Below are 13,705 nucleotides of genomic sequence, written 5' to 3'. Positions count from 1 at the left end.
CTTAAAACAGTGTCTGACACTTTAGTAAACACTCCGTATACATTAGCTATTATTATGGAAGCTCAAGAAGAGCTAAGAAATTTATGAGTAAGAATTATGCCTTGTCAGACATTAAGTCATACTTAAAGCCATTAAAAAAAAAACCAAACAGCAGAAAATCCAAAAGAGTATTCCATAGGAATAGAGGCATAGATCAGAGGAATCAGAGAGCCCAGAAGCAGATCTTAGAAAATATGGGAATTCAATATATGAAGACGATACAGCAATTCAGTGGAATATTTTTTTATTTAACAAATCATATGTGCTGTCCAATTAAAAGAAAATAAGCTTAGACATAAATTGTAGCTCAGATAAATTCTTTAATTAAAAAAATGAGCAACAAACATTTTAAAAGAAAATTCAGGACACTATATGTATAGTACCTGAAGGTTGGATAGTACTTTTAATCCATTACAGGAATTCCAGATAGATTTATTGACTTCATAAAAAATTACACCATTGCATATGACAGATGGTATATTCGTAGTATAGAGAAGTATGAAAAAGTTTTTAATATATGTAGCAGAAAAATTTAGTATCTGTAGCACAAAGAAAAATGAATTACTAAGAAAAAGACAAAATCCAATAAAATAGGCATTTCGCAGAACAAATTTACAAGGCCAATAAGTTGTTAAAATCTCAGCATAATTAAGGAAAATGCAAATTAAAATGACAAATATGCAAAAATTAAAGTGTTATACCTTTTGGTGGTGGTGGTATGGGGAAAAGGGTGCTCTTAAATTTTGCTGGTAGAAATATAAATTTTTAAAAATTTTGTAAAGGAATTTAGCAACATCTCTTAAAAATAAAGAAAACACATACCTTTGACCTATCTGTCCTAGTCATGAAAATATATCTCATAGAAATTAAATTACAAAAGCTTACTAATTTATATACAGTGATATTATTAGTAAGTTTTTTAGGAGAACAAAATTATTGGCAATTTATTAAGCACCAAATTCTAGACCAAGCACTTTTAAATATATGTCATTTAACACTTTAACAATATTATAAAGAAAATAATTACTTTTATCCCAATTTTACTGATGGGAAGACTGCTTGAGATCGCAGTAAATAGTAGAGCCTAATTGAAATCCAAACCCTCTGCTTCAGAGCCCCACTCTTTTTTTTTTTTTAATCAGTATGTTTTAAAAACTTTTTTTTTTTTTTTGCAGTAGCAGATGCTAAGGAATATCACATAGCATCCAACAGAGGTTTGCATGAAATATGAAATCTTATATTTCCAGTCTGATCTAATCCAGACTGCCAATAAATGTGAGCAAATGAATTCAAGGACAGAATTGCCTGAAGGCAGCTTGCATTGACTTTCTTCCTTAGTATAGTGTTCTGCTGTTGACTCATCAAGTTTACTGTGGTGTTGATAGCTATTTATTGTCCAAGTAGGAGGTTTTCATTCAGTAATATGTTAGGCAATTAGCAGAAAGTATGGGAATTTGAAAATATTCTTCTTTGTACTGCCCAAACATATTCTAGTGGAAATTTCATATCAAATATTACATAGTTTTAAAAATTAGGATAAAATTTCTCTGCAAAAAAAAAGATAAAGGGCAGATTACCCCATGGCTGACTTTCCCCTACATCTGAATCATTTGTAATGAGAAGGTAATAAAATGAATGAAAATATTAAAGCATTATTTACCATGGCTAAAATGTTAAATACAATTAACCAGCCATCTCTGGAGTGGTCGTGTTTGGAATATAGGGAAGGAAGTCAAGATATTATCTGGGAACATTATGCTTACCTTTACCTCACCCTTAAGAATTCTGATTTTTAGTTTAAAAGCATGTAACTAGACACATAGCAACTTCAACAACAATACTTCTGGCAAACCTGAGTCTTGAACTCACGGCTTCTGATACTAAGTCCAGTGCTTTTACCGTACATCATTCTTTGTACATCCTTACAATCATATGCTAATGACCATGTGTTCAGGCTTTAATAAATATATGCTTTTCCTCTAATAAGAAAATCACATTGGAAAAGTGTTCCCCTTAAGGCCAAATGGAAATGACCATTGGTAAATATCTCATTATAAAACTACATGTCATCAATGTTTGAATGTGTCTTATAGCCCAGTCTCTATATATTACAGTTACTTCCAATTTTACAGCTATTGAAGAAAGATACTCTCATCCCCATTTACAGATGGGGAACTGAGGTTCAGAAGAGATTTGCACAAAGCTATTTATTCAATCAGTAGCAGACAGGGCTAGAAAACAGGTCATTTTTTTCTCTAGCCGGTGTTGTCACTCATGTTTTTCTTTTTTCTATTTTGTTTAAGTTTTTATTTTCATAATAAAAATGTTATGCTTGGATTGTCGCATTTTATTTAATTGCTTTTTATTTATTGAATTGTTTTGTAAATGCTGTTTCCTTAATTCTCATACTTAGCACCATTTATGAAACAACAATTATTATTCCACCTACGATACTGTGAGGGGAATTGAATCACAGAACTGTTAAGTAACTGAGATTTCACAATCAGCCTGACAGACCAAGGTTCAAATTCTGGCCTCACGTTATTCAATTCAGTATCCCAGCTTTGTTACTTATTGAGCAACCAATACAAATACAGCTTACATGACATCTGACAGCTCTGAAAATGGGTACCATAATCATAATTCGAATTTTTACTCGCTTAGTGACTCAGGAGCAAGGATACTTGGATGCATTTTTGTGGCATCTTCCCAGGGCACACCCAAACTGGAAGCTCTCCCAAGTGTGGGGGAAGGTTTCACCCCAAAATACAATCATTCCCTCTAAACAAAGCCAAGGAGGGAGAGCCCTGCAGGAACCTGTCCCTTGCCTGGCATCTCCCCAGGCAGGCCTGGGGCTCTCCAGGGGTGCAGGACAAAGCTCACTGCCTGAAAGATTGCCTGAAAGGTCAGGCACTGGGGCACAGTCCACTATTATAGGAGCTCAAAGGTAAATAAAACTGCTCCGAAAATGAAAAGGAATCAATGTAGCTTGTGGTTTTGATTGAAACAGAATTGAAACAGATTGAAGGACAGTAACATGGTACCAAGAAACCATGTAGCTATTCCTTCCTTGAATCCTCATTTTTTTTAAAGCATTTTCTTCTTTCCCTCACCAGCTGCATGTTAGGATTTGAAGAGTGATGGGACCAAAGGGAATGTTGTCTCTGTTCCTTTCCAGAGGGATTTGATGTGGTTCCAGTTGATCTGAGTGTGTCAAGCATGAGCTTGCTCAAGGATATTCTGATTTTTGTCTCTAATGTTTTGTTTCACCTTTTCATATAGGAAAGAAGGAAGAGAGTACATTATTTTCCTCCCCACCCCCTCCTATTTCCCTGGCTTGGTAGTAAACTACAACTATTCCAGGGTCCTAAGAGAGGAATTTAGTTGAAGCAGCCTCTTATTTATCCCGTTGTGAGAAAAGAAAACCTATGTGATAAACTTGCAATTGTACTGTTTGGACATTTAAATCCAGTAGAGATATTTGCTGAAGTGTAGACTATAGTTCGTTAACTTCTATCTATCTTATCTCCCTCTTCACTTTTCTTGTCTCTTTTATTCTGGCAATATATTTTTGCTTTTTTCTACAGATATCTTCTTCCAATTATTCTTTTTCCCATTTTCTTTCTTTCTTTTTCTTATATTGATTACCCTCCCTTCCTCCTTTCTCTCTTCATTTCTTCCTTCATTCCATAAATATTTATTGAATGCTTACACCGGGCCAGGATTCTATACCCTCTAAATATATAATCCGTTTCTCAAATTTAACTGTGTCATAATCACTACTATTAGGACAACTACTGATATTTCTAAATTTAAAAATATTTAAAAATTTTCACCAATTTAACTAACATGATGTTAAGTACAAATTTGAAAAAAAATAAGGAAAAATCCAATAATTATAGCAACCTCTGGCTTTTAAATAATGTATTACAACATTTTCTCTTTTACAAAAACCTGCACTCAATCTATTCATAAATCAAATTCTCATTTCTCTAAAGATTCAGTTTTTTTTTGTTTGTTTGTTTTTTGTTTTTATTTTAAAGGGAAAGGGATTTGGGGAAGGAGAGATGAATGAACCAGAAGAAAAACACATCAGCTGTTTTACTAATTGCTATAAAATGAGCACAGAGGGTGTGCAGTATAGAGCAATGCAATAAAGCTTTAAAGAGGGAGTTAGGTGTTCTTGGACCTGCTCCTTTAGCAAAGATGAAGATTTCAAACTCTGAGGAGTGGATAGATGCAGTTCTTGTCATTTGGATGGTGTCTTAGTTTGTCATGCTGCTTTGACAAATACCACACAGTAGGTTGGCTTAAACAATGGGAACTTATTTTCTCATGGTTTCAGAGGCTAGAAGGATTGCTTCCTTCCAAGGTCACAGCACTCTGGTCTGACTGTGACAATTCTTGGGGTTCCTTGGCTTGGATCTCCTGCTTCCAGTCACGTGATGAAGTCCTCTCCTTTTGCTTCAGGTTTCCCACTGACTTCCTGCTTCTGACTCCTCCCTCTGGCTTTCTCTCTCTCTTGCTCTTGGTTTCTTTCTTTTTATAAGGCATCCAGTAATCCAGATTAAGACCCACCTCCTTCAGTTGGGCCACAATATAATCAAAATAACATCCTCAAGAGATCCTATTTACAATGGGTTCACACCCACAGGAATGCAGGTTAAGATTAAGAACATGTCAGAATTGGGGAATGTAATTCAATCCACCACAGATGGATCCGTGGGTTTGTGGCCAAGTCTGTGGGTTAAACATAAGAAGAACTACTCAGTCCAGGTAGAAAGAGATGAAGTGCTTGGTTTCACGTGTCTTCTAACTAATAAAATGTCCTCCCCCTATGCAATACCAACATGGGCCTCAAAGACCTCTCTATGTTATATTTCTCCAGCGCCTGAGTAGCAGACTTCCCTGAGTTCTGTTGCATCTTCTCCAACATGTTTTTGATCACAGGCCCCTGGACACACATGATCACCCTAGGTCAGGTGTGTTAACAGCAATAGTTACTTGGGGGACAGTGGCTAGCATGGCTCTAGCCCACAGGAGCTGCCAAATAATTCTTAGTATAAAGTATCACTCATTAAATTATCTGCCTTGTGAGTTTAGAGTTTGGAGTATGAAGATCTATTTTTATGATGTTCTATTTGTATGAAGTTTAATTTCAAATGGTAATAACAGACATAAAGGAATAACTGAAGTAATTATATTTGACACTTTAAATATAGATTATGTTGGTGGTAGGTCAAGGAGAAACGGTGAGTTATTTCTGGATTATGAAAGAGAAAGGAATGGCATGGAAGAGTTCTTTTAATAGGGAGAGAAAAAAGGAGCTGGTAACAAAAGAAAAGAACAGAGCTGAATGGGGGTAAGAAGAGAGTAGGCTTTTTGTTTTGTTTTGTTTTTAAACTAAAGAGAGATTGCTACCTTTACCTATCTTAATTCTTCCCACTCAAGTCTCAGGCCAAACCCCATCTCTTTCAGAAAGCCTTCTAGCCTTTTATAGCACAATTAATTTGACAATTAATCATGTACTCTTTTATAACCTATCTTAAAATGGTTCATTAAACCTTTGGGATGTTATTTAGCGTTCCCCTGGATTATGGTGTGATCTTCTTACGTAGATTTCCCATTCCTTGGAGTCCAGGACTATTCTTTATCAATTCTAATCTACTTTTATAATGCCTGTTGCCACAGAGTTCATTGACTTGGAGAAAGGATGGAGGGTGCACAGGGAGATGGGAGGAGAGGCAGAGTGTACAGGGAGAGGGCATAGGAATGAGTAGCCAAGAGTGGATAAGGGAGAAGGTTGTGTTGGTTGGTTGGGTGGGTTAGAGAAGTATGGAAAGGTGTTGACTTGTACCCATGGCAGCCTACTGAAGATGCTTAATTAAGTTAAACCATGGATTATACTTAATAGGAAAATCATAAAAATATGTTTTTATCAATTGTAATAAATGTTCCACACCAATGCAAGGTGTTAATAGTAGGGTGGTATGAGGAAATCTTGAATTGTATGCATGGTTGTTCTGCAAACCCACAACTTCTCTAAAAAAAAAACAAAAAACAAAAAAACCAGAAATACAAATTTTTAGTCCCCATCTTAGAGCTACTTAATCAGAAACTTTCTGAATAGGACCAAGGAATCTGTGTTTTAACAAGACTTCCAGGTGATTCTGATGCATGCTAAAGATAAAAAAGTACTGCTTTCCACAGACTCAGAGCCTAAAGAGCCTTCTCCAAATTATCTGTTTAATTATGATTAAACAGATTGTGGCCTATTTTTGCAAAACTTACTTGGTTTTCTGAACCATTATAAGTTATTCCCATTCAAGATAAAGGTATCTCACAGGTGGCAAGCTGTGACATATCCTCTTGAAAAAGGGGAGAGATGTTGAGTATTTGTGCCCCTCTCAAAAAGGATGTTAACTTCTGTCACATTTACATTCTCATTTTACTATAAGACTCATACCATTGCAACCAAGATATTACTAGTCAAAAGATGTAGCTCTAGATTACCAGAATCTAGTTCTCAACACAGCTTTGAAAACATGTCAGCAAACCAAGGATATAAATACTTCTTGAGAATATTTTCTGCAATATTGACAAGGCTTATATCAATGGTCATTAAAGGGAAGAATTAGAGAAGAAAAAGGCAATTATTGAATATTTATCAGAATTTAGATTAAATTTATTCAATCCTCTTTATAATCTTTGTAGACAGATATTATTGTTCTCATTGTACAGATAAAGACATGAGGTCACAAATAGGTCCGAGGTGAGAACCTAAACCTACTTATTCTCTGTCATTAAAAAAAAGATGCTTAGAAACTGTAAGAGTGTGTGAATAAGATTCTTTCAGTTTCTCTTATTAGGAGATTTATTCATTTCTTAAGGTTTCCTTTTAAAAGCATGCATTTAGATTGGTGGGAAATGCATTTTATTTGTAAATGTCCTTTGGATGATGTACACACATATTTGCATACACATAAATATATTTTATTTTCTGATGTTTTCCATTTTTCATTTAATGGTCATGAGTGACATTTTAAAAATTAAAGAAAATTTTACCTTTAAAATCTCAGCAATGTTGTTTTGACCAATTACATGAATTGATTTGATATAGTTGAGATGCAATGTTCAAACTTTGAACTGTGATTAAAACGGTATTCTGATACATGATTACCTTTGAAGGAAGAGATACCTTTCAAATTCTGATCCAACATACTAAAAAGTCTTCTTTAATTTTTATTTTTGATAATAGGACATCTCCAAGTTTTCAGAGAAAGACAATACAGTTCTTGGAGATGGTGGAATCACATTGAGTGGAGGTCAACGAGCAAGAATTGCTTTAGCAAGGTGATTATCTGATTAGGACCAGCTAGCATTTGCTGTAAATATCTTGCATATTTATGGTGCATGTACAAAATCATAGATGTATCTCTATTGCTTTATATTCTGTTGAATTGATAAAGTGCCTGGGGTTTTATGGCTAGTAGGTTAAGAATCACCTTTAAAACTACAGGTAATAATGTAGTATCCGGATATGAAAATGAATATGGATTCTTCTAAATGCATGCCCTTATTTTGATGCGTGGATATTTGTTTGCCTTATGGTGAGGTTTACAAAAAAACTGCAAGCAGAAAAGTCTGAGATTCTGCATAGCACAAGGAAAGAGATATAAATTTCTGCTTTTCCATCATACACCCCCACCCTCCCAACCCTCCTGCCACCAATGCACTTACTCCCTTACTTGCTTTTGGCTTCTGTTTATGCTTCTAGGTTTAGAAGGACATGCATTTTCAAGTTTTCAACATAATTAATTTTCATAACAAAATAGCAAGGCAGATGATGTCATTTGGCTTAAGGTGATAATCTGTAAAGTAAAATAAAGAAGACAAGCGAATCTAACGTTGTGGGAGTGGGGGTGAGATCCCTTGGTAAGACATAATAGGTCTAAGAATTTTGAAAGTGTCAAGGTACGTAGTTAATTTGTGTCAAGAAGAAAACCTTGTGGTTAAACTGTAACTTTCAGTTTAAAAAATTATTGGCGATATGGGATGTCAAATATTCCTCAAGTTTTATTATTAACAAAATTATTCTCATTGTGCTGCCAAAATTGTAAACAAGAAATCACATTGACTTGATGTTTCAGCTCCTTTACCTTGCTTTATCCTGCTTCTCAGAGCTAAGGCAGGGAACCAATACTCATTGAGCACCTGCAATTGCCTGGCACTATTCAAGATGATATGTGTGTATGTGTGTGTAATTTTATTTAATCTCCACACAACCCTGCCAAGAAAGAACTGTTCTCCCCACTTTACAGAGAAGATGATGAGATAATTGAGGCTGTTGATATTAACCTGCCCAAATCCACACAAATTGGATTTTGTGTGGAATCAGAATTGGAACCAGGTCCTCTTGACTCTTTACATTAAACTATGCACTGATTGTGGGATTACACTGTGAAGTAATAAATCGATAGATATAGATAACTCACAGATAATGACTTCTAACTGCTAGAAGTTGCTTGATTTATCCATGAGCCAAAGTAACACTGGTCTTAAACGTTCCATTTCAAATTTAGATAAGATATCCTATATGGCTTCTAGACACTCAACATAGAATTGAGTTTATGTTTACCAGTTTGAGGTACACACAGTTTGAGATAATCCTGAAAATAATTGGTTATTGTGATTCTGCTCTGAATGTGTAATGTGTTGTCTAGTTTGGGATGATGAATCTATTATTTCTAATCTCTTGAGAAAACATGTTCATAGATGTGAGTGTGAGAGAGTGGTAAGGACTGAGTGAGAGGAGTGAAAGACCTTAAGGGTACATTTTGATGGGGGTCGTTTAGCCTTTCGTGTTGTCTCTAAAAATAATTTTACACTGCAGTCATTTTTTTAGCACAAAGATTTTACTTTGAATTTTTACTATTGTTTTTTCCCCCATTACTTCTCTTAACTACATGCTAACCGAACACAATCTTCTTACAAAAAGTACCAACTATTACCTAAATCCTCAGTGGTTAGGATAGGAGAAGAGTAACTAACAATCACATTAGAAAATTTCGTATGTTATGAAGAAATGACCTCATCTGTGTTCATATGGGACTGTATTTCGTCTTGTTACTGTTCTAAGACCAATTCAACGAGGATTTCATTTTCTTGTAAAATTCTATTCTTTTTATTTAAAAAGTAAAATAACATGGGTATAATCTCTTATTGTGAATTTTTTATCCTTCACTTGTTTGAAACTTTTATGAATATGGTACAGAGACTGAAACTGTAAAGACCAAAATACAGTATCAATTATACACCACAACAGCACTGCTATCAGTTTCTTAATAGCAGTCAACACTTTGAGAAGCATTTTAAAGAAACACTTCATATAAGTGTTTTCTCTGACATTTTACAGGATTGAAAGTGTCTGTTTTTTTCTTTGTTTCCCTTAATTGTAAGATCTTTGAGGGCAGGGTCTGTGTATTGTTTGCCATTGTATTCCCAACTGTTTTAGGCATCTGTCTTGCTGGGCTGCTATGACAAGTGTCATACAATGGGGTGGTTTAAACAATGGGAATTTATTGTCTCATGGTTTCAGGGTCTAGAAGTCCAAAAGAAGGCCATGCTTTCTCCCTGAAGTCTGTAGCATTCCTTGGGGTATGTTGGCTTACATCTCTGCCTCCTGTTGCATGGCAGTCTCTCTCTTCGTGTTGTTCTTCCTGATCCCACTTACTTCGGCTTCTTCCTGTGTGGCCTTCTCTAGATCCTTGCTGCTTCTGCTTATAGAGGACTCCAGGAATACAGATTAAAGCCCACTCTGATTCAGTTAGGCCACACCTTAACTAAAATAACATCTCAGAAGGTCTCATTTATAGATGGGTTCACATCCATAGGAATGCAGATTAAGATTAAGAGGTCCTTTGAATCTACTACATCAACACAAGCATAGTGCCTGATGTTTTGTAGATACTATTGTTTTTGAAAGATTTTCTTTTTTTTTTTTTGTTTAAAGCAGTATTTTAAATTGTATGATATGGTGAGATTCAGTTAGTAACTTTTGCTAGTTGATGCCACTTACAGTTAGCAGAACCACTCCAAGTTTTTGGAATGCTGTGAAAACCCATAAAATTCATCCATGATTTCTATCCTTGTTCCTCACTTGAAATAATCTGCACTAAATAACAAGGAAAATGTTGACGAGATCTAATTTAATTTTCATTTTGTTTTTAGAGCAGTATACAAAGATGCTGATTTGTACTTATTAGACTCTCCTTTTGGATACCTAGATGTTTTAACAGAAAAAGAAATATTTGAAAGGTATGTTCTTTGAATAGCTTACTTATAATGGTCATGCCGGAAGATAAGAAATAATGATCTATACCATCGTAGACTGTATATTACCTCTTGAGAAATATTCTAGTATTGCTGTGACTTACTCAAATCTCATCTTTCCTTCATGGCCCAGATTGAAGATCTGTTGAAGCCTTTTCTGGCAACCTTACACTAAACCATTCTCTTTCATCTCCAAAATGCTATAGCGATCGCTATCCATGTAATTTTTATAATATTGTCTTGTGACATATCTTGCATTATTTTAATCGGTTATTATATTTGAATTTTTAAAAACTTCTGTGTGTGGATTTTATTCTCTCTCTTCTTTGGATAGTAAATTTCCTAAGGAACTACACATGTTCAATGCCTTAATGTGTTAATGTAGCTGAATGCTCAGATTACTCATTTACCTCAATGACACCCTCTAAACCTCCTCTTCAGTTATCTAGAGTTCGGGATTTACATTTCACTGGAGCCCATATATGTGTAGAAGTTCTTAAGGAAAGAGTTAGTTATATTGACTTGAATTCAGAGTTTCAAAATTATTTTAGTGATGATAAGGTAATTTACTAGGAGAGTAGTCATATTCTTCTAGAAATAATGAAGATTTTAAGTAATGAGGGTTTATATATGTGCACTATTCCTAGAAGCACCTTTCCTAGAAGTTAGTTAAATTTAACAGGTAAGATGCTATTTTTACAATGCTGTGACTGTGTTAAGTAACTGTTTACCAAAATAAACTTTGCTAGCTGAGCTAGTATGTTAGAGTATAATCTAGAATGATACCTCCTTCTGTGCAACACATAATGTGATAATGCCTAAAGAAATTGGCCCTCTTAGATGGTTCTAGTCAAGGTTTACTTCTAGACAAGAGGGTAATTTTATTAGAGGAAGGTCAAGTTTATTATCCAATTCTCACTTTTTTGTTATTAACATATCAGATTAGTCTTGCTGTTTGCTCTTGAACACTAAATTGATAGTCAACTTAAAAATGTCAGAAAATTAAAAGAAATTTTAAGGAACAGTAAGGCTCTGACATTTTAGAAGACACATAGAAACAGAGACCTCTAAGGACCTTAAAGGGCATCTAAAAATATCCTTATTTTCCAGGTGAATAAATCAAGGATCCGAGGGTAGGTGATTTGCTCAAACATCTATTTAATATCAGAAATTTAATTTCATTCTATGTCTCTTGAGTTTACAGTATAGCATGCTGTTTCATGCTATAATAATTAAATAAGACACCAAGTTAGTCAATATAGAGTATTTAAATTTAAAACCATGTTAAGTATAATCATAAAATTATATGGTAGAGGTTTTAATACAATTCAATGGTAATACAATGCTAATATACAATATATGTATATTATTGTTATAAAATGGTTATCATATATATATCTTTTTCCATTCTTAAAGCTGTGTCTGTAAATTGATGGCTAACAAAACTAGGATTTTGATCACTTCTAAAATGGAGCATTTAAAGAAAGCTGACAAAATACTAATTTTACATGAAGGTAGCAGCTATTTTTATGGGACATTTTCTGAACTACAACATCTACGGCCAGACTTCAGCTCAAAGCTCATGGGATATGATTCTTTTGACCAGTTTAGTGCAGAAAGAAGAAATTCAATCATAACCGAGACTCTACGGCGTTTTTCATTAGAAGGAGATGCTGCTGTTTCCTGGAATGAAACAAAAAAACAATCTTTTAAAGAGACTGGGGAGTTTGGCGAAAAAAGAAAGAACTCTATCCTCAATCCAATTAACTCCCTAAGAAAAATTTCAAGAGCCCAGAAGACTCCATTACAAATGAATGGTATCGATGAGGATTCTGGTGAACCTTTAGAGAGAAGGCTGTCCTTGGTTCCAGATTCAGAGCAGGGAGAAGCGATCCTGCCTCGGAGTAACCTGATCAACACTGGCCCCATATTACAGCGAGGCAGACGGCAGTCTGTTCTGAACCTACTGACAAACTCCCCTGTCAATCAGGGTCAAAGCATTCACCGGAGGACAACAGCATTCACGCGAAAAATGTCACTGGCCCCTCAGGCTAACTTCACTGACATGGATATATATTCAAGACGATTATCTCAAGACCGTGGTTTGGAAATAAGTGAAGAAATTAATGAAAAAGATTTAAAGGTATGTATAAATGATTAGTGGTTCCCCCCTCCCAGAGGGCAATTAAGTAAAATGTAAAATGTAACATGTTACAAAACTTACTTGAATTTGGGGATTATGATGAAAGATTATTTTAAGAGCTGGAAGTCCAAACCCAGAAGTTATGTAAGTAAAATATAAAAGAATCATTATTATTATTATTTTTTAACCATATTGGCAGTAACTATTCTTATGAAATGTATTTTAAGCCAAAGCAAGCATTAGTGTCCGGTCTTTTAATAGACCAGTGAAAATCATTACTGTAAAATTAGAAAGCATCTGCTTTTTCACCATTCTAAACTCTATCTGGGAAAAGGTGGAGTATTAATAAATATATAAACAATAGTTTCAATTATTCAGAGACCAAAGCAGCATTTTCTTATGAAGGTAGTCTATATAAAGTATGTAAGTATGCAGTCTGTCGACAAGACCACTGATGTCTGGTTATACATCAATATTGCCTGAATTTAGTTAGTGTGTACTCTTATTTATTTTTAAATTTGCTTTATATTTTGGGTTTCTGAATAAGGTTTCTTTTAAAGAAGATAAGCAAAACTCAACATATACTAGTGCCAGTCTTCAAGTGGAAAGTCAGTTATGTTGAGTCTAAAAGAATAAATGCTTTTTTTTTCTTAAAACAGGGAGCAATATAAAAGAGGTTGCTTTTTTTTTTAACTAGAAAAATTTCTTAGACACCTTAAGTGAGATGAACTGTGGGCAGGGTTATAGTGAATTGATATGTTTGGTTGGATAGGTCACTGAAGAATAGTGTGACATTGGGCAAGTCACAAGTCATTTAACATCTCTAGGCCACAGTGTGCTCTTTTGTAAAATTAGGAAACAGAATAGATAATCTCTAAAATGCTAACTTTAGGTATTCGTATAATTTTTAAAGGTTTTCTAAAGGATAATTCACCTTTATGGTTTAACATCAATCAGAACAAATTTCTCAGACCTATGAATTTAGTTATAAAGAATGCTATTTTTCACTAATAATAATGCCAGACAACATACACTTGATCCCCACCATTACCTTATGAGGGGCATATCATTATCCTCATTTACATACAGAAACTCAAGTTCAGAGGAATTCAGCAGCTTGCCCAAACTCATGCAGCTCCTAGGAAGTTAATGGTGGAGCTATATTATACCATGTCATTGGACACCTTCTTT

General features: G+C 34.6%; 1 protein-coding gene across 1 annotated transcript in view; it reads left to right on the top strand.

Annotated features, from left to right (window-relative positions):
• Positions 1-13,705, top strand: part of CFTR (CF transmembrane conductance regulator) — a 193,250-nt gene that overhangs the window by 93,777 nt on the left and 85,768 nt on the right. Inside the window, exons 12-14 of the mRNA XM_037836310.1 lie at positions 7,298-7,392; positions 10,270-10,356; positions 11,788-12,514. Coding sequence (XP_037692238.1) covers positions 7,298-7,392; positions 10,270-10,356; positions 11,788-12,514 — 909 coding nt within the window. The remainder of the gene's footprint in view (positions 1-7,297; positions 7,393-10,269; positions 10,357-11,787; positions 12,515-13,705) is intronic.

This window comes from Choloepus didactylus, chromosome 5 (genome assembly GCF_015220235.1).
Source record: "Choloepus didactylus isolate mChoDid1 chromosome 5, mChoDid1.pri, whole genome shotgun sequence".
In the NCBI taxonomy this organism is placed as follows: Eukaryota; Metazoa; Chordata; class Mammalia; order Pilosa; family Megalonychidae; genus Choloepus; species Choloepus didactylus.
The sequence above is the reverse complement of the archived record's forward strand: the minus strand, read 5'-3'. Positions and strand labels throughout refer to the sequence as shown.